This window comes from Terrapene carolina, unplaced genomic scaffold (assembly GCF_002925995.2).
Source record: "Terrapene carolina triunguis isolate 2854851 unplaced genomic scaffold, T_m_triunguis-2.0 Scaffold96, whole genome shotgun sequence".
Classification (NCBI taxonomy): domain Eukaryota; kingdom Metazoa; phylum Chordata; order Testudines; family Emydidae; genus Terrapene; species Terrapene triunguis.
The window spans coordinates 56,883,857-56,905,516 of NW_020664447.1; the positions used below are offsets into that span (position 1 = coordinate 56,883,857).

General features: G+C 39.8%; 1 protein-coding gene across 2 annotated transcripts in view; it reads right to left on the reverse strand.

Moving 5' to 3' along the window:
- Positions 1-20,655, reverse strand: part of RALGAPA1 (Ral GTPase activating protein catalytic alpha subunit 1) — a 240,762-nt gene extending 220,107 nt beyond the window's left edge. For both annotated transcript variants that reach the window (XM_024195992.3, XM_026651454.2), the window contains exon 1: positions 20,550-20,655. In XM_024195992.3, the coding sequence (XP_024051760.2) occupies positions 20,550-20,655 (106 nt within the window). The remainder of the gene's footprint in view (positions 1-20,549) is intronic.
- Positions 20,656-21,660: the final 1,005 nt, after the last annotated feature.

Below are 21,660 nucleotides of genomic sequence, written 5' to 3' on the forward strand. Positions count from 1 at the left end.
AATGCTAAATTTTGCCCACCGAGAACTCACTAAAGCAATCAGACGCTCTAATATTTGTTGCCAATATTCTTTTTTCTTTGATCACACGTAAATTTTCTTCAATAGTTTTTCCTTTTTTCATTTGTAATTCAAGTTTTCCAATTTTGAAAACATTCCAAATGTCCTGTGAAGAGAAAATTGAAGATATGTTCTTCCAGTCCTTCAAAGCATTTTCAGTAAGTGATGTACCAATTGCTTGATTTCTAAACAACTTGCAGCAAAAGCAAAAAACAGAGAGTCCTTCGACACTGAATATTGTAACCAGTTTCAATGACTTTTTTCCCCATTAAAGGAGTTTCCTCTTGTAATGCTGAGCAGAGAATTTTCTTTTATTTCCATCCTTAGGGAAGGGAAATTCATGAACTTGTTCGGGTCCACGTTCCACGAGAATTTGCCGCACACTGTCATCACATCTGAGCCATGAAGCTGGGTCCCCATACTGTAAGTTGTTTGTAACTTCCTCATCCTTTCTTCCTTCTACTTCATTTACTTCAATTTCTGCATGTCCCTCTGAGGGTGAATACATTTTCTCCACTTCCATATCAGTCTGATGCTGTGAGTTGCCTTCATCTAGAAGTAAGTTTCCATCATCTTGAGTTTCCAAACTGCTTTTTTGTGGATGTGAGCTACCCTCATCTCGATGTTCCAAACTGCTTCCATGCGGATGTGAGCCAACCTTCTCTCCAAGTAAAATTCCTTCATCTGGATGCTGTGAACTGCTTCCATCTTTATTTGGAAGAAAGAAGATATTCCAGGAAGGATCCCTGCTGTTTTGCTTGGTCCTTTTCCTTCTCAGCCTTTCGTTTACGATACTCAGCTCCTGAGGGTTTTCTTTTTCCTCTTTCTGCCATGGAGCATTTATTTGAATATTGTTATGTACTGTGCTCCCGACTGCAAGCATTATAGCGTTAAGGATGGCTGACACCACATGGTTGACTATTTAAACCACATTGCAGCCATCCCAAAGCATCTTTTCACTGCTTAAAGGTTCAATGATTAGTAACATACACTCACTTACCTATTAAACTAGTCAGTTACAGCGTTTACATGGAAACAAAATGACCTTTTTCGACATTATAACCCGACACCAGTTGTTTGGAAAGTAATTCCCTTCCTCACAGTTACCCGCTTGAGTGTGACATCATCACTTTCATAGTCTATTAAGCGTTAACGCTGTTACTTTTCTTTTATGGACTTTATTTATTACATGTAAACCAGTTATAACAAAGAAAAGTTCATAATTATATGGCCCGATAACATTAAGGTTTAATAACGCTTAAAACATACTCACATTTTGGATTTATAATGCTTAAAAACGTTCTTTATTCTTTGGCACCAAGAAACAATTTTACACAGTATTTGCTCGATTCTTAGCCATCTACCTGTGACGTGTGTTAAAATGACTGTTTGACATGTATCAACTCGCGATATCTCCATTCTACATGAATTTCCGGCTATGTGACCTTGATGTATATTCGAGCTAGGTGACACTAGCATTGCAGCTCTTGCTGCTGGCGGATGTGTTTCATTGTGGCCGAGTTATTGCTTATCAAAACTGCAGCGTGGGTCATCTTGACCCTACATCGCAAATTGGAAAAAAAAAAAAATTTGCTAAAATATTTATTTTTGCAGTAAATAAAAAAGATTGACATATTAATAAATTCTCAGAAATGTAGAAAAATTAATTATAATTCATATTCCTTCCATACACGCACAGGAATTGAAATAAAGACATCTTTGTTATATTATTTGTACTCCCCCCCCCCCATCTTTTTCCTTTTTTTTAAATTTGATTTTTTTCCTTGAATTTGGTGCCCCATTTAACTTGGCACCCTAGATGGCTGCCTAAGTTCACCTATATGGACTGGCCACCCCTGGGGACCCAATCTTATGGGGCTCCAGGGACTTCTGTATAGATTATTTAGGTTAATCTTTCTATCTACCCAATGGGACTCAGTGCTCAGTCTAGAAGAGACCATCAGAGATGCTTAGTTTTGCAGTTCTCAAACTGTGGATTTGTGTCTCCAGAGATAACATGCTTGTTAACAGCAAAAAAGGTTAAATAAATAAATGTGAGAAATAACAGACCTCAACCCTATTGTCCCTCTGCAAATTTTACACAGAGTTACTCTCTTACCTCTCTCTAGAAGTGCAAAGTTTTAAAAAGTTCAATGAACAGAAGATTGTTGGGGGCGGAATAGATCTGGACAAGAAGAAGTCTGGAGATAAATGTGAGAAGGAAGGGAGAGGCAGTAGAAACAAAAGTGAAACTGTTTGAGCAGCATATTCCAGAAGTCTTGAGGTCTTTGAGTATAGCCTCCATTGATTTGAGATCTACCATATCATTCGCTCACTAGAAGGGAAAACCTATAATAGCAGCAGGCCGTAAAAGAGACCCAGTTTGGGAATATTTTAAATGAAGTTCCTCTACCTGTGGGTAAAGACAGGCATGTGTGCAAAATGCAAACATTGCAACAAAGAAATGCAAGGCCTGGTTGCCCGAATGAAACAACATCATGAGAAGTGTTCCTTCTCAGGAGGAAGCTGCATTGAAGATGATGAAAGGAACATGTCTGAACATGAAGGACCTTCAGGTTGGTAAATTTTTTATTTCATGCTTCTTTCTTAAGGACTGCCTGTCTTCCTTCTGGACTGTTCTTGAATTCTCATGTTTGAGCAAAAATATATAGTTGTTACTCTATGGTACTATCATTTTAGATGCAGTTGTGATAAAAAATAGTGAAATAGGCAGATCTTCCTTTTACAATTTCACCTTTAAAATAGTACTGAGTGTCAGTGAATGCAGTAATACTAAATGAACAGTATGGTAATAATAATTAAATAACGACATTGACTTATTTTGTTTAGGAGAATCCATCCTCAACATCCAGGATTATGAAGACTATCCACCTGCAAGATCACCATTATTTTCTATAGTTTCAGAGTTATCTGCCAATGATAGTGTTTCAGTCACATGTATGTCACATATACTGTGGCTATCACCTGTAGAGGGGAAAAAAAAAAACAAAAAAAAAACACACACACACCAAAACCAAACAACCACACACCTTCCATCATCCAGAAACAACCATAGATAAATTTGTGATAAGAACCAGCAGATTACAAAAAGAGGTAATTGATGAAAAAAATTGCCTGTTTATGCAACAAACTCTCCTTTCCCACACTTCATTAACATGGTTCAGTCATTAAGACCAGGATACAGTCCACCCAACAGAGCAGATGTCGCAGGCAAATTGCTGGATAATAGTGTATGAAAGAGAAATTGAGCAGTGTGCAAGAGGTCTAGAGGATGAAATTGTTAACCTGCGTCTTGATGGGTGGAGCAATGTCCACAATGATCCTGTTGTGTGTGCTTGTGTGACAACAGAAGAAGGGAATGTCTTCCTTACAGAAACAATTGATACATCAGGAAATGCACACACAGCAGAATACTTACAAGAAGTAGCAGTAAAAGCGATAAACTGAAAAAAATTCAAATGTCTAGTATGCAGCTTGGTCACAGACAATACTGCAAATGTGTATCCAAGATGAGAAGAAGTTATTTAGAAGAGAGTCCCAAGCTAATAACATACGGTTGCAGTACTCATTTGATACACCTCCTAGCCAAACACTTCAGTGTTCCAGAAATAAAGGTTAATTTTGTTCAAATTGCAAAATACTTCCATAACAACCACTTTGCAGCAGCTGCTCTGAAAAAAGTGGGCGGAACCAAGCTAACTTTCCCACAAGACGTGCGATGGAACTCAGTAGTGGACTGTTTTGAGCACTATATCAAGAACTGGCCTAATCTGATGACAGTTAGTGAACAAAATCGTGAAAAAATAGATGGCACTGTCACAGCCAAAGTTCTCAACATTGGGCTTAAGAGAAATGTTGAACACATGCTGAGTACCCTGAAGCCTATTTCTGTAGCCTTGATCAAAATGCAGGGAAATAGCTGTTTTATTGCTGACACTATTGAAATTTGGAAGGTACTGAGGGAGCGCTTAAAAAGAAAAATATGCAATGGCAGAGTTAAATTACAAGCATAAAAAAAAAAACAAATGGGACAAGCACTATTTCCAGCTCATTTTCTTGCAAAGATTCTCAATACTTGGTACCAGGGTCAAACCTTAACTGCTGAAGAAGAGGAGTTGGCTATGACATGGACATCCAGCAATCATCCCTCCATAGTGCCAACTACAATAAACTTCAGAGCTAAGGGTGAACATTCAAGAAATACATGTTTGCTGATGTTTTAAAGAAAGTCACACCAGTGAACTGGTGGAAGTCACTTAAGCACTTGGATTCAGAGGCCGTTGAAGTGATAATCTCACTTTTAACAGCAGTAGCTTCTTCTGCCAGCATAGAAAGAATATTTTCTTCCTTTGGACTAATTCATTCCAAAGTGACAAATCGTTTGGGACCTGAAAAAGCAGGAAAGCTTGTTTTTCTTTTCCAGATTATAAACAAACAGGAAAATGAAGGTGAAGACATCTGAGTTAGCTGCAGAAGCCAATATTTTAAGTTTCTCATGTTGACCTGGCTGACACAGTCGATTTAATTTGTTTTTAAAAATATTTCATTTAACTATTTTAGTTAAAAACAATTTTAACAAAAACAAGCCTGATTTTAAAAAACTTGAACGTTTAACTAAATTCAAAAATTCATATGCTTGTTTTGTTAAAATATTATATGTTTGCTGTTGAAGAAAAAAAATCCAGGATACGTAATATTATTGTTTTAGTTAAATAAAACAATTTAAATGCCTGTCTGGTGATATTCTCCTACTAACACAGCATGGAAAGAAAATCCTCCAAATATTAATGATTAACCTGTTGAATTGGAAATAGTTCGCCTCCCAATGACTTCATAAATATCTGCTTCAATTACCTTTGGTAAATGAAATAACCAAACAATCAGTCATTTTCTGATATAGCTGTAAAACTAATCTGAAAAGTTTTCAAAATAAATCACTTTAAAAATGTATAGTGTGTACCTTCTAAAAATGAAACCTACATCTATCTTTGAGTTGTGAAGAATATGTATTAAGGTTATAACAACCAACAAGAATGCACTTTTATGTAGAAATCCATGATTAAATCGAGTCTTCCTGACTAGTGATTTAAACAATGATTTAAATCAAATCCACCCTGGGGGAAATGTTAGGAAACTGGACATGAAACAATGAGGAGTCAAGGAATGAATAGCAGGAAACAGACTGGAGGGAGTAAAGGGGCACGTGAGGAAGCAGAGAGGGAGAATGTGATGGGTAGGAGACTGAGGGAAAGGGAGGAAAATACTGGGGCAAGTGATAGTAGGGGGCAGAATCTCTGGGGGAGCATGCAAGGAGAATGGGAGTGGAGCAGCTGCCTATCTTGTCAAACTGGGGAGAGGAATGAAATGGCACCCTTTCCTATACCCTGAGATATGGGGAACTAAGTGGAAATCCTGCCTGTCAACAAGCAGGGAGGCTGCATTTGTGTGTCCACTAAGGTTTCATTATGATCCTGAAATGATCTCACACTCTCTCTCTCTCACACACACACACACACACACACACACAGTGAATGGGTGGCTTTCCCAAATGATAAAACAAAAGAAGTGTGATGTAATGATTTTTAAAATCTCATTGTTTTTAAACCATTCGTATTTTTTAATGTTTAGCAATGGCAATACTGTTCCTCGCTCCTATGCCTTCAAGAGATTAATTAAAGGTTTGTCTAGATGAAGGAAATCTGTAATATAATTATATCCATATAGTTACACCAATGTAAAACCCTAACAGAGGCACACTGTACTGGTGCCAAATGGGGCTTGCACTCACCCCAAGGTAAGCCACACTATCACAAGCCTTGTTTTACACACTGGTGCAGTATGTCTATATTTCTCATCTCTTTACAAGCGTTCCAAGATGGGTTTCTATAATACTCCAGCATGGAGCCTCACGGCTTTCCAAGCCTCAGCCAATTGGCATCCTGGCTGAGTCAATGATACTGTGATGTGATATACTATTACAATTAGGTAACTACCTAGTCTGATTAGACCACTAATTATCAACATACATATCTGAATTTCTTAATAATTTTAGGAAACAGCTCATAACTTTGAAGTATATGATATGGGGAAAAAGAAAGATTAAGTAGATGGAACATTTTAGCAGTTTTCAGTAGTGAAAATATTGCATCCTGATTTCCTCCTAACATTTTACTTGACAGCACTAGCAATGGCAAAATGTATGGGAGTTCAAATAATAAAAATGATTAAAGAGTCAATGGTTGCTGCAAGAAATTCTATTACTCCAGATTGAAACAAATCAGAATAGAATATTTTTTTTAGTAGTTTCTCTTGTACATGCCATGCAAATATTTACTGTATGAAAGTAGTAAAAGTTTTCTGTTAATTCTAAAACAACTTCCACAGCAGGAAAGTACAAAGTATACAGCTGGTTTATTTAAAATATACAGTTGTTTAGGACCTCCATTAAAGAGTAGTTTTTCATGAACAACCTAGTACACCTCCTTTTGGCACTGATCCTGCTACATGTTGTTTCCTCCTCAGACCTGAGTTTTATAAAGGAAACGTGGTGCTCATTATATGTATCACACCAACAGTCCAGGAGAAAAGTCCCATATCCTTTGAACAGGTACAGGATGGGAAGTGGCAGCATAGAGTTCAAGACCAGAAGATCATTAAGCCTAACCTCCTGAATGACACACAAAATTTCACCCAGTTACTCCTGAATTGAGCTGAATAATTTGTGTTTGACATATCTTTCAGTCTTGATATGAAGACATTAGAAATGGAGAATCCATCAATTTCCTTGGTAGTTTGTCCCAGTGGTTATTCACCTTCACTATTAAAGATCTGTGCCTTAATTCTAATTTGAGGTTGTCTAACTTCCACCCATGGATTATTGTTATGTTTTTTGCTACTAGATTAAACAGCTCATTAGTACCTGGTATTTTCTTCTCTTGAAGGTACTTATACACTGATCAAGTCACCTCTCAATCTTCTTTTGGATAAACTAAGTCTCTCATGGCAAGGAATTTTTTCCAGCCCTCAAAACATTTTTGTGGCTTTTCTCTGCACCCTCTTCGTTTTTTCAATATTCTTTTTCAAATGTGAATACCAGAGCTGGATGCAATATTATGGTATCAGTCTCATCAAGTTGTATAGAGAGGTAAAATTACCTCCTTCCTCTTCCATTTATACGTCCAAGGACCACATCAGCCCTTTTTGCCACTGCATCGCACTGGGAGCTCACGTTGAATTGCTTGTCCACTATGACCTCTAATCCTTTTCAGAGCCACTGCTTTCCAGGATACAGTCCACCATTCTGTCGGTACGACCTGCATTCTTTGTTCCTAGAATGTATAACTTGCTTCCTCATGTTGTTCCACCATCACCATGTCTCAACCCTAAACAGAGATGTTTACCACCTTTGGAGTAAATAGGCAGTTCAGTCTCATGGAAGCTCAATCGTTTTCTTCGCCAAGACGGCATAACAAAGTTGAAAGTTGTGGTGAGGATTTCTGTGACATGAGCACCCGTTCATTACGAACTGCACCAAGACCACCAGCTTATTTTATGTAGGCTGAACAGCTATTGGATATTAATTGCCAGATGTGACTTTCTACAGGACTTTGATAATGGATTCCCTCCATATTTCTTGAAGTTTTAAGGGGTAAAGATGGGATGGGTGAGGAAAGTTGAGTAGGGTGACAGTGAGTAAGAAAAGGTTATGCAGCAGTGGGAAACAAGCTGAATCCTTCAGTGTTCATTTCCAGACACTAATGTTTGGATTTTTAAAAAGGTACCATTTGTTTCTTAATGAAAATTGTGTAATCTTGGTTGTGGATGTTATTGGGACTATAATGAAACACACCTTCAATCTTAACTAACAAAAGTTAAGTTACAAATAGATCTCTGTATCCTTGATCTGCAGCTACATATTTCCAACACAATCCAATTTATTCCTTGTTTTCTTGGTAACCTATGCTCTAATGGAAATAAAGCCTCAGAAATAGATCTAGCACCATGTAATTCAGTCAGAAAAGTTTGTCCCGGGGAGGGGGGGGGAGGAAGGGAGGGGATAATGTACTTCTATATTTAGAGACTAGAGGGCCAAAGCTTGAACTGTATAAAAATAGCTCTACCATAGTAAAGTTCACTTCCCCAACATCATTACAAAAATTCTGAGTGTAGAATAGGAAAATACAGTTCACTTAACACCATGCTATAGCATGAAACATAAGAATGCTGTACTTAAGCAGATAATTAACTCTGGCAATACATTTTTCAAATTGCTGAATCTCAAAATTTCAGAATACTTTAATACTCTACTTTAAACAAATACCTTGTAACTGAAAAATTGGTAAGAATCTGTAATATCTAATCACTAGTATGCCTTGTGTATGGTATATGCAACTTTTCCTTAACACTTTTCTCCCATTTCTCCAACCTAGTCTTTATGTTCTTTTAGATGTATTAGAAAAGTTTTTTTTAAATAAAAAAAGTTAAATAGGTGAGCATTTTCCAAGTTCATTTTATGACAAAAATGGGTGTCTTATTTTAGTGATCCTGACAGAGAGAAGCAAGGAGAAATACAATGAAAGAAAAAAAAAATTAAATTATAATTATGTAAGCCATTAAAGAAATCCACAATTGGTATGTAAATACCATTGGATAGTCACATCCCTTAAAAAAAATTTAATGGCCTACAAAAAAAAAACAAAAAACAAAAAACAAACTTTGAAGTACAAAGGTTTAATGTACTTTAAAAAAAAAAGCGCGCCTGAAGTACACTGAATTCTCCACACACATGCAAAAATACACTAACAATAAAAAAATAAATAAATAATATGCAGGTACTTCACAAGCCCTATTATAGAGATGCCAAAGGAAGACAGCAGTTACCCACCAACGAGGGCTGTTAGCTGGTAAAACAACTTTACATGACCACATGAATGGGTACCAAATGCCTGAAATCTACTTACCTACTTAAGGTTTTATAGTGGCCAGGGACAAGTAAATATAACATGGCCATTTTTAAGTTTACTTCAAACCATTAGGGAGAGAGAATTTTCTTGTGCATTTCATGCGTTGCTGAAGTTAATGCTTACATCCTCAAATTTTTTATATATATATATAAAAAACCCGTAATAGGTTGATTGAAAGATCCAGCCACATCATGCAGTACAGTTAAATACAGTTTAGCTTACTGAACCTCCCACCCCTCATTTGTATTTATATTCAAGTTGGATTTAGCAAAACAGACTCTATAAAGAGGGATCTTTCTGTGCTTTAAAGATTATTTGTATTTCGTTTAGCTTTTTACTGCATTATTTTTAGGGTTTTTAGACTGACAGCCCTGATCAAAGATCTCTACTGATTCACAGAATCACTACTGCAGACTCAGTGGCAGTGCAAGCTTCCCTCACACACCCCTGCTGAACAGGAATGTGGCTCACTGGTGGAGATTATCTACTGTTGCAAGAGGATAGTTCACTTTCTCTGTCTCCTACACTATGAACAAAATAGCAATTTGATAACAGCTTTGTGCGTTATGGACACTTTGTCTTTAGAAACTGCACTGATATTACCAAGCCCTTACAGTCACACCTCCAATCATGAAATGGCAACAACTTCTGGTCACTAGGATGGACACAGGTTCCATTCAAGTCAGTGACCTATTTATCTAAGGTACTTTTATAGCCTCCATTACCACAGTATCCGAGTGTCTCACAAGCTAAGTGCATTTATCCTCAACAACCTTATAAGATACAGATGTCCTATTATCCCCATTTTACAGAGGGGAAATTGAGGCACACAGACATTAAAACCAAGACTTTAAAAAGTGACTAATGATGATTTTGGATACCTACATTTTCAGGTACAGTAACTCCTCACTTAACATTGTAGTTATGTTCCTGAAAAATGCAACTTTAAGCGAAACGATGTTAAGCGAATCCAATTTCCCCATAAGAATTAATGTAAACGAGGGGGTTAGGTTCCAGGGAAATTTTTTTCACCAGACAAAAGACTATACACACACACACACAGTATAAGTTTTAAACCATCAATTTAATACTGGTACACAGTGATGATGATTGTGAAGCTTGGTTGAGGTGGTGAAGTCAGAGGGTGAGATATTTCCCAGGGAATGCCTTACTGCTAAATGATGAACTAGCAATTGGCTGAGCCCTCAAGGGTTAGCTCTCACACTCCACAAGGCAGGAGGAATGGAGGGAGGGGAGACAGCATCGCAGACAGAGACACACAGTGTGAGTGTGAGGCACATTTCCCCTTTAAGTACGCTGACCCTACTCTTATGTACACTGCCTTGTTAATTAGATCAGCTTGCTGAGACCGCAGCTGCTGCCAGCAAGCTCCCTCCGTCCTGAACCCTGTCGTGTGTCTCCCCTGCTCTATGGAAGATGGGGTAAGTGGGGTGCAGGAGCAGGGGGACACCCTGATGATATTAGCCCCCCCCCTTCCACCTCTCCCCCCTGCACAGCAAGCAGGAGTCTCAGGGAGCAGCTCCAAGGCAGAGGGCAGGAGCAGCACATGGCAGTGCGGGGAGGGACAGCTGAACTGCGGGCAATTGATAGCTTGCTGGGCAGCTGCTGCACAGGAAACTGTTTGTAAGATCAGGAACTTGGGGAGCTTTTTTTTTTTTTTTAAAACATATAAAGTTAAACAAAGTATACTAAAACAGTTTTGTTCATTTTACCCACTTTCTACATATTATAGTGTGCAGATTTTTAAACCAAATTGATAAGATAAAATTTTATGTAATTTAACTTAATAGGCTATGTCACCAGAAAGCATCAAGGGATGGTTACTTAGGCCTTGGCTACACTCAGGACTTCCCAGCGCTGCCGTGGCAGCGCTGGGAAGCACAAGTGTAGTCGCGCCACTAGCGCTGCAAGAGCTCTCTCGCAGTGCTCTATGTACTCCACCTCTCCGAGGGGGGAATAGCTTGCAGCGCTGCAGGCTCTGATTACACTGGCGCTTTACAGCGCTGTACTCGCTGCGCTCGGGGGGGGGGGGGGGGGGAGCGTTTTCACACCCCTGAGTACAGCAAGTTGCAGCGCTGTACAGCGCAAGTATAGCCAAGGCCTTAGAATTATTAATCTCCATGTTAATCTAGTCAACAAAGCAAAATTCATTTATCTACTAAGTAGTAGTAGTAATAATTTAATTTTAAAATTAATATTCTCTGCATAGGACAGAGGACTTGATGATGAACAACAGATCTAGTTTACCAAAACTTTAAATTGAAAAAGAAAAAGAAGAAAAAGGTTATCTCCTCTACAATCATGGTATATATTCAAGGTAAGGTGTAAACAATCTATGCAGGACTAGGATTTACACTACAAAGAGTTATCACTACTAAATGCTGTATATGTAATGCTGTAAGATATGATAAGCTTAAAGACCAAACCATAGTTGCTTTTACATACGATTTTGACTGTTTAAATAGTTTTCAACAATAGTTCATTTAAAGATAACAAAAAATTATGGGTGAACACGAAGTATGTGGCAACACTAAGATCAAAAAAAAATATATTTTCTCACTTTAAGGCAGGTTATACCAACTTAATAACAAAAGATACCCATGTCAAAGTACTGCTATATAATTAGAAAACTCAAAGGGCTAGATTTATATTGAGACTTTATAGTATCAGGACTTCAAATGCATTTTTTGTAATGATCTGTGCAATCAATAGGAAAACATTTCAGTGTCCAAAATTCCTGTATGCATCTGATCAAGAAGGCAAATGGTACCCCAAAAAAAAAAAAAAAAAAAAATAACCACACACAACCCACCCTATAATCCAGACTTCAAGACAAGTAATCTGCTTGCTGCCTTTCAGTAGATTACAGTAAACTGCACAAAGCACCAATATTTATAATGACAGTTCTCTTTGAATTAAATAAAGGAACTAATCATTTGGAGAAGTTCATAAGAAAATTCTCAGAACTTAATGGTACTTATAAAAGTTAACAAAGAATGTTAAAATAAGATAACAAAAACATTTGATAAGCCATATTGCTTAAATTACTGCATTCCAAATATGAGATGGGGAAGGTGGCATTGCTATTCAGTAAGGAGTTTCCCAGCTCTCTTAATGCTTGACTGTTAAAATGGTGGAAGGCTTTTTAAACTCCCATTTAACTCCAACATCTAACTAAATGTTTGGAGAAGGGTAGCTTTGTTAAAGATATAACACCTATGTCCCTTTAATTAGGGTGTGAAAACATACAATACACATCCTCAGAGACTTCAAGGGACTTTGGATCAGGCCCAAAAGTGTATACCACTCTGCGCATACTATAAATAAGTCTGTATCCTATGTGGTACATTAGACCTAAATTACACAGCATGAGCCCCAGAGCTATGCAACAGTCCTTCCAATATAATATGATCCATTTTGGTTTCTTTATGTTAATTTTTTTTAATGCTGTCAGATTATTTGAGTGCAACCAGATTTTTGTATGGAAAATTCATTACTGCTTTATAGAAGTTGCCAGAGGAATGTTTTGACATCTGGGGTGGTCAGCCTCCAACATTCCAAAAATTGATGAACAAGCACATTTGCTGGATGTTTTTGCTAAACTGAACAGCAGTAAAATAGTGAACATTGACATTTACACTGTCATCAGGTTTAAATTTCAACATTTCATTGAGATGAAATAGAGTATCCAAAAGCTCTCAAACCTAGTTGTTTCAGGTTACCAGCAAACTCAGGAGGAATCAACACTTGTTTACATTTATTTCATTTTTAATGTTCTCGCTGTAACCATACAAACTGGAGTCTTAAAACTTATTTTAATGAAAACTTAGGCTTGGGGGGGGAGAAAAAAAAAAAAAAAAAAAAAAAAAAGGAGGGGGAGGGAAAAAAAAAAAAAAAAAAAGAGAGAGAAGGTAGGTGAGGTAATCCCTTTTATTGGACCAACCTCTGTAGGTGAAACAAACAAGCTTTCGAACTTACACAGAGCTCTTCTTCAGGTTCCAAGACACAGATATGAGGCAACTTTAAGACATTCCGCCACATTTGCAAGTCTTCTTAAGTCACAAATTTAGCCCACACAAACCCAAGTCCGCCCCCAGAAGCCAAAACTACTCCTTTGCCTAGCTTGGACCTTTGACCTGATCCCATACTGTTTCCTAGCACAAACTCATTATTCAGTATGTTTGCCAAAACTCACTTTGGCAATGCCCCTGCCCTCCCCGCTCCTGCCCCCCACAAATAAGCTGCAAACCTAATCCAGGCTCACAAGTCAAGACCAACACTTAACGTAGTCCAGATTCCTTAACTGAAAGGCAATTCCTTTACATGAGGCCAAGAACAACAGCAACATATCCTATGATTAGGTATAACAGTTAACATTAAAGAAAAAACACATTCTGCTGCTATTGCAGAAAATAATGCAGGTTTAAAGATCCAGTAAGAACTTTGTGGCCTATCATCCCTAAAAAAAAAATCCAGAATGCTTCTCTTTGCAATAGTATTCCCCCCCCCCTTCTATCACCTTTACTAGAAGGATCATTAACTCTTTCAGCTACTATAGCTTACAAGATTGTGAGATTATAAAGCACCATTTTACAGTATAAAGCCATTGGATATTTATCCTTTTGAAATTTTATAACAGACATGTTCAAACAGGTATTTGTTTAATTTAAAGCCCTTCTGATTTGACCTACATAGGCCAATCCACACCTGTAAGCATCTCAGAAATATTAAACAAGAGACCTGTCAAACTGGATGTCCAACATATGTTTCATCCAGCTGTAAGGTACAGACCGATTTCCTCTCTACAGATAGCTATAGATAACTCAAAGTCAACAAACAGGACTGCTATGGATGAAAATTCTTGAGTTCGACCACTTTAAAATTTTAAAACAGTAAACTGCAATTGTGGAGCATGTTTACAAACACAATACTAGCAATAAATTGGTTTGCATTAGCAGCTATTAAGTTGGTCTTAGTTTTATTCCACAGTAAAAAAGTAATGGGGAAAGAATAGTTTTATTTTTGATGAAAATTTTGCATCTAATATTTAAAACTATCAGGACCAGAACATACAAAAAATTCTGCTTAAGCTAATATTTTATTCTCAAAGGATCTCGTTTACAACAATGTACATTTAACTGATTCCACAAAGCAAACAGAATATACAGGAATTTGAGGGAGTATTTGCTTTTTGGCACATTTACACAGTCTGACTGAAAAATATTATATTTCTTATGCCTTCTGCTTCATCAAGTGGAAGCACCAGTTCAGATATTGATGGCATGGCAGCAGAGCAAGTCTACATTGTTAAAGTTCACCTTCATGAAAGGTGAAATGATCTACCTCATTACAGTAATTTATTTTAAAAATTTAGTTAACTGAAAAATTTCCCCAACCCCTTGTTAAAAAAAAAAGCCATCATGTATTATTAATTTGTATTACCACAGAAAATAGGGACCCCAGCCAGTACAGTATTTGAAGGACCACTATAATGAAACTGGGGTTTAGTTTTCCTTAGCACTACATTACAGTTATCATGTAACTTTTCTGCAGTTCATTCACTATAACTGTTGATCATTTGTGTCTGTGTGCACACACACACAATTCACTAAAAGCATCTTTTGATCAAGAATCCTGTGACTAGTCATGGCAATTTTTATCAATTATCATGGGGGGGGGGGGGAAGTCATGGAAATATTGCAGAGAAGTGATAGCTTCGCTACCATAAAACCCAATTTTAGCATCTGTAAAGTTTTCCAAACCAACATAAGGCAATTTTCCAGTCTAATTTATTCTGAAGGCAAGACCCACCTCAATAATAAGGATCATGAAGCACACCTCTACCCGGCCTGTTAAGACGGGCTCAATGGCTGCCCCTGGATTGAACAACTAGCAGCCTTCCCCAACAGATGGAACTCATCTCCAAAGACATGGCCCATTAGTACTCAAGTCACCTCAGGCAGGCCATGAGAGATAAAACTAGGAGGTATTTACATATGAATAGCTTCCTTTCTCCTGTACAGGGAGAAAGCAGTGTCCCTGCTTCAGGTTGCTGTGTTTTAAAGCATGTGGAGTTGGACGTCCTCTAAAAATCCAAGGTGGCTCACATTAAAGAAAACCAGGTCACCCTAGCTCAGTAAAACCACACTGAAATATATCGATACCATTAAGAAAGCATATGCCACACACACAAGTTCTTGATGACTACAAAACAAAGTTTCCACATGAACATAGGAACTGCCATACTGGATCAAAACTGGTCTATCTAGTTCAGAATCCTGTTTCCAACAGTGACCAGTACCAGCTGCTTCAGAGAAAGAAAACACTGCAGTAGGCAATTATGGGAAAACTGGACCCAAGGGAAAGATGCAACCTAGCCAAGAGGCTGATATGCCCCAACACTTAAGGATTTCCATCCGTTCGTACTTTAAAATAAATATATATATAGATTTACTATTGTAATTATGGGTATTATTGTTATCCACAGAAACGTTTAATTCTTTTTAGGATGCTGCCACGGTCTTGGTCTCTATAAAAATCTTGTCACAATTATATCCATATCTTCATTGTGTGAAAAATATTTCCTTTTATCAGTTTTGAATTTGCCACTTTTCCATTTCAATGCATTTCCCCTTGTTCTTGTATAATGAGAAAAAGTGAAGAGATATTTTTACCTTCTCTATCTCATTTATTATTTTGTGTACTTATATGCCCTCTCAAGTCCACAGTCTCAATCCTTTTAATTTCTCTTCATACGAGAGGTTTTCCAGATCTGAATCATTTTTATCTCCTATCTTTGAACCCTTTCTACCTTCTGTTAGTCTTTTTGTGATGTATTCTATGTGATGACATATCATTGTTTATATGGCATATTTTCCATATGAGTCTTTATCCTATTCTTTATGCGTCATAACACCGTTTGCATTTTTGACTGCTACTGCACATTGAGCAGAAGTCTCAATTGAGCTGTCCACAACGATGCCAAGGTAGTTTTCTCAAGATGATGCAGTTACTTTAGAACCAACTGAGCTGCAAAACTAATTCAAATGATTCCCTCCAATGTCTATTACTTTGCATTTGTCAACAATAAATTTCATCTGTCACTGTGTGGTCCATTCATCTAGTTTGGTTAGGTTTCTTCTGGTTTTGACCAACTTAAACAATATTGTGTCATCTACATGTTTTGACAGCTCATTGCTTGCCTCCTCCACTTTTAAATATATTTAGACACTGGTCCTCACACAGAACCATGTAGCACCCAACTGCTAATCCTTTGTCATGATGAAAACTGACAATTCCTATTCTTTATTTTCTATTTCTGATCCATGCCAGCACTCTGCCTCTCCTACCAGGACTATTGTACTTCACTATTTTAGTAGCCTCCTATGAGGGACTTTGTCAGAGACCTTTTGAAAAATCTAAACAAGTTATGTCAGCTGATTCTCCTTTTTCCATTATTTTATTAACACATGCAAAGAGTTCTAATAAAGCAGTGACTGTCCAGGGCTTGGATCTGTAGTCACACAATCACTTACTGGACCAAACATTAAGTATACAACAGAGATTCAGCTCCCAAGTAGGTTACTGTCAGTGTACTTTGCAGCTCCATTAAAGGGGTTTAAAGTTTATGAAGGGAGGTAAACTCCTATCTTCTCTGATGGATGTGAAATGGCTGGGGGATTCTCCTTTTGCTACAACTTGCTGATATGCAGGAGTTGGGGAAAGAAGTGATCTGACAGGTACAAAAGTCAGTCTTCACAAAGATGGGGGGGAAGCAAAACAGAGCAGAGATTGGGGAAAGCTTTTCCCAGAGACGACACTGGAGTGGTTGGGTTGGCTCCCCTGGAGCATATGGCAGAGTGCCCACTATTACAATGTGGTGGAGTAGTCACAGAAGATGGTAAACAGGAAGATACAACACTTCACTGCTCAGACTAGGGGATAACTCCTGGTGTACCAAATAAATGCAGACAGTTATCCTTATCTATTACTATCAGTCATCTATCTGATACTGGCACCAATATTTTTAAATTTGGTCCTGCAGACCAATCATGAAAGGAGGATGGGAGAAGAGGCAGAGTGTTTTGTAAACAAGCAGCAGATTTGCTTGCACTGTGTGTGTGAGCGCCATGTGTTTTTAAGGAGTGAAGGGAAGGAGTAATCCTTACAGAATAGAAGATTACAGACAGACAATCAGCAATCCATTTCTTTTATTGTCAAGTGTGTATGTGGGAGGTGCCAATAGGACCATGCAGAATAAGTCCTGTCATTTTTCCAATTCACGGATATGTAGGAGTGCACATCTGCAAGAAGGCACAATTTTGTAGCCAGATCATGGCAAAAAAAGAAAGGATGTGAGAGAGATTCACACCCAGCAAATCTGCCTTCGTCTACATAGTCATGCATTGGACTGTACTCTAAGGCTATGTCTACACTGGCAATTGAACAACAAAATTTTTGTCTTTCAGAGATGTTAAAAAAAAAAAAAAAAACCCCCGGAAGAAAAAAAAAGTTTTGCTGATAACAAGCGCCAGTGTGAACAGCGCTTTGTCGGCAGGAGCGCTCTCCTGCCGACAACGCAAACGCCGCCTGTTGGGGGTGGAAGTTTTTGGAGGCAGGAGAGCCGACAAACAGCAGCTACACTGCACGACTTTTAGCAGCACGGCTGTAGCGACACATCCATGTCAGTAAAAGCTGTGTAATGTAGACTGTGGCAAATGGAACAGGCAGGTGCTGTGTTTCTATGGATGTGGTGGGGGGAGGAAAAGTCAAAGGAAAACATGCCCCAACTGATTTAGTCTGTTTTAAAGTCATTGCAAAAACCTCAGATTAATTAAGAACCATTAGCTGACATTGTGATGATGTTCCTAATAGAGCTGCAGCCCTTGTTTCTTATCAACCATATCTAACTTCCAAAGGAGTGGAAGTAAATACTCGAAGTTCAAATCAAACAAAACAATACACAGACTAAGGGTAACCAAATAATATAAATTCAGAATTGCATTTTGTTCCTTTGTGAGGCTGGTTCCTATTGCAGACCTCTTCAAATGCTGGAGAAGATGAAAAGAACAGGAGTACTTGTGGCACCTTAGGCTTGGTCTACACTTACCCCACAATTCGAACTAAGGTACGCAACTTCAGCTACTTCGAAGTACCTTAGTTCGAACTTACCTCGGTCCACACGCGGCAGGCAGGCTCCCCCGTCGACGCCGCGGTACTCCTCTCGTATAGCTGGAGTACCGCAGTCGACGGCGATCACTTCCTGGTTCGACTTATCGCGTCCAGACAAGACGCGATAAGTCGAACCCAGAACTTCGATTCCCAGCCGCCGAACTAGCGGCTGGGTGTAGACATAGCCTTAGAGACTAACAAATTTATTAGAGCATAAGCTTTCGTGAAGTGGGCTGTAGCCCACGAAAGCTTATGCTCTAATAAATTTGTTAGTCTTTAAGGTGCCACAAGTACGCCTGTTCTTTTTGCGGATACAGACTAACACAGCTGCTACTGGAGAAGATGAAGTTACTTGTCTTCTGCCTCTTTTGAATAAAAGTAGAGTGCAGAATGTGCAATTGCATAACCTCCTGGGCAGTATACTACCCGGTTACTAGATTGAAGATTTGTATTGGAAAATATCAAATGCCGATTAAGAGCTTTCTGGTTGATTAAAAGCTGTGTTATCTGGCAGTTTATGTATTTATACACAGCACAAGCCACAATTGGTCCAGTATAAACAGGTAAGAACAATTTAATGATTTCAAGGATAGGGAGATAGCTGTTCCAGCCCACCCCAGCAGTAAGAGAAGTTAATTACAAGGATGTAGTATCCTCTTTTGAGACAGTGTAATTATAAGTGTTGTAAACGGTAAGGCTGCCACATGTTAACAGTTGTACCCTTGCATTGGCATTTAGAGGAACAAATACCAATAACCATTTTTCTTGGCAGTTTTGAACTGTAAGGACGAGAAACTTATATACCCCCCAAATAACAACAGCCTGGAGCATTGACTCCTACCCAAAAACTAAGAAACACAGTTGCACCAAGGTCACTCTTCTTGACCCAGCTCAAATCAAACGTAGAGAAAGTGACAGACCCACAATTGCACCTAATGTATTTCAGGGCAGAAAAACAGGACACAGCTCACTATTTGCAGTGAACGTAATCTCTTTTTCTGTTCTCCAATTATCCTTGAACAGACTTGGATTTTTACAAATGTATTTGTTATTTCAACCTACTGACCTCTAACAAATTATCATCACCATGACTACTGCATCATGTATTCATTACTTATCATTCACTATTTGTACTAAGCTACTGCTTAGTGCTGATTCCACTCCAACTGAAGGACTCCCAAACCCAAGGGAGCTTACAGGAACACGTCCAGCACGAATACACATCTGAATACATTTTAACAAGTATTTGTGATGCTGTTACTGTGAAAATTCTTACAAACAAAATTTGCTAATACAAGCATTTATGTAACGTGGATAAGAGGGGTTACAAATGCCATTAAAGCTCATTAGCAGTTTTTATTCAAAGATATCAAACAATTTTGCCGTATTTATACAGATCTAGCATATATCTCTTTCACAGGACAAATTAAACACACAAACTTCTCCCTTTTTATCCACAACTTCCAATAAATTTCAACTTCTAAAAAACTCATCATTACTGTAGTCTTTCATATTACAGGGCTTCGAGGGTGGGGGGGGGGGAAGGAAGAGGAGGCATGAATTTAATTAACCCTTCACTCCACCTCAAAAATTGCCTCAGCGAATGGCAGAGCAATGCTCAAGGACCACAGGAATAAATCCCAGGCACTCCTGCAAAGCCCTGTTCCAAGCAGATGTTCCATGACGTGAGCTACTTACGAACACTCAATGTTAATGTCATTTACACTTAATCAACACCGTGTAGATTATCATGCCAACAAAGAGGTTTGGTGTGAGGCTCTGGGCCTGCCCTCCTATCTTTGGGTGAGACTCCACCCACCCCCTCCAGGCAACACCGCCCATCCTCCCCCCTCTCCCTGTCCCTCACCCATGCAGCTGGGCAGACACAAGCCTCTAAGTTTTGTGTTTTTCTAAACCAGGAACCTGGGCCAAGAAGCCCCGCCGCCAGCCGAGGAAGGGAGGAAGCACCCAACCAGGGCTCATCAGGAGGACCCCACAAGCCTGGGTCGCTAACCACAAGGCGCACTGTAACACACTCCAGACTAGAGTGACCCCACCCCTCTGCCCCTCGGGGCCGGGACCCCTCTCGCTCCGCACGCCTCCCGGGTCGGGGCACTTTCCCCCCGTCCTCGCCTAGACCCCTCTCGCTCACCACACCGGAGCACCGCCCCCACCCCCATTCCAGCCTGGGCCCCTCTTCCTCCCCACACACCCCAGGCCAGGGCACCTTTCCCCGCCCAGCCCCTCTCGCTCTCCACGGCCCCCGGGCCGGGACACCTTTCGCTTGGCCTCCCTCGCTCCCACCCTGGGCCTCACCGATGAGGACGCGCAGGTGCTTGAGGCGGGTGAGCGGGTCCTTGCGGGTGTCCAGCACCTTCTGCGTGGATTTCCGCACATCCCCATGCGGCTTCTTGGAGAACATCCCGCCGGACCCCCCGGCCCGGCAGTCGGGCCCCCCCCGCTCCCAAGAGGCGGACAGCGGCCTCCGGATCCGCCCGCACCAGGCCCCCTACATAGCAAACAGCGGCAGCACCGCCTCCTCCGGCGATACGGCGGGGAAGGGGGAGTGGCGCGGAGTCAGCGCCCGAAAGAAGGGGGAGACAGGGCCTAAGCTCCCCCCACAGCTCTAGTAGTCCCGTTGCTTCACGACAGCCGTCAGGCACACCCCTGGTGTTCCCGTAGCAACCGCGCCGTGACGTCACAGCGGGGCTGAGGTGCCAAACGCACGCCGAGGCGGAAGGTTCAACTCTGCCTTAGGGGGCAGCGCCCAGGGTGGTGGCAAAGGGGTAGGGCTTGGGGAAGCGCGTGGGGAGAGTAGTGCACAGGACTGAGCTGGGTCAGTAGCTGGAGCAGAAGGAGCCATGGGTTGATTGGGGTAACAGCAGGCATTGGAGTCAATGGAGAGTGACCCCTGCCCTGGGATAACCCTCACCAAGAGAGTCAGGAAATAAAGTTTCAATTTCTTGCTAACACTTCTCTGTGTCACCTTCTTATGATCAGTAGCAAAATCAGTTTTTTTGACACTACAGCTACCAGGCAGAAGCAGGAAGGGAAGACATTTGATATAAGGACTCAATGCTGGGTCTCCTTCAGGACACCAAAATGACAATAGCCAGAGAAGGAAAATATCAATATTCCAAATATTGAAAAAGTCCCCAAAAGTTAAGGTTGGCAGTATAGCCAACATCTGGCATTCAAAAATCATAAGTCACCTGCCAACATTAAGTCTGACTTAAAAGTCATGAGTTATAAAATAATGTATCTCTCCCCACCCCATTTTTTGTCTTTTCATTTGACTTCTGGTGCATTTAGGGTTTGTGTTTTCAAGCATTTCTCTGCAACCATGAGTAAAGCTGTGATTTTGACACAGGGGTCATGATGTTCACAGTAAAATGAATTTGAATAAAGTCTGTGAGAAGTCTGTCCT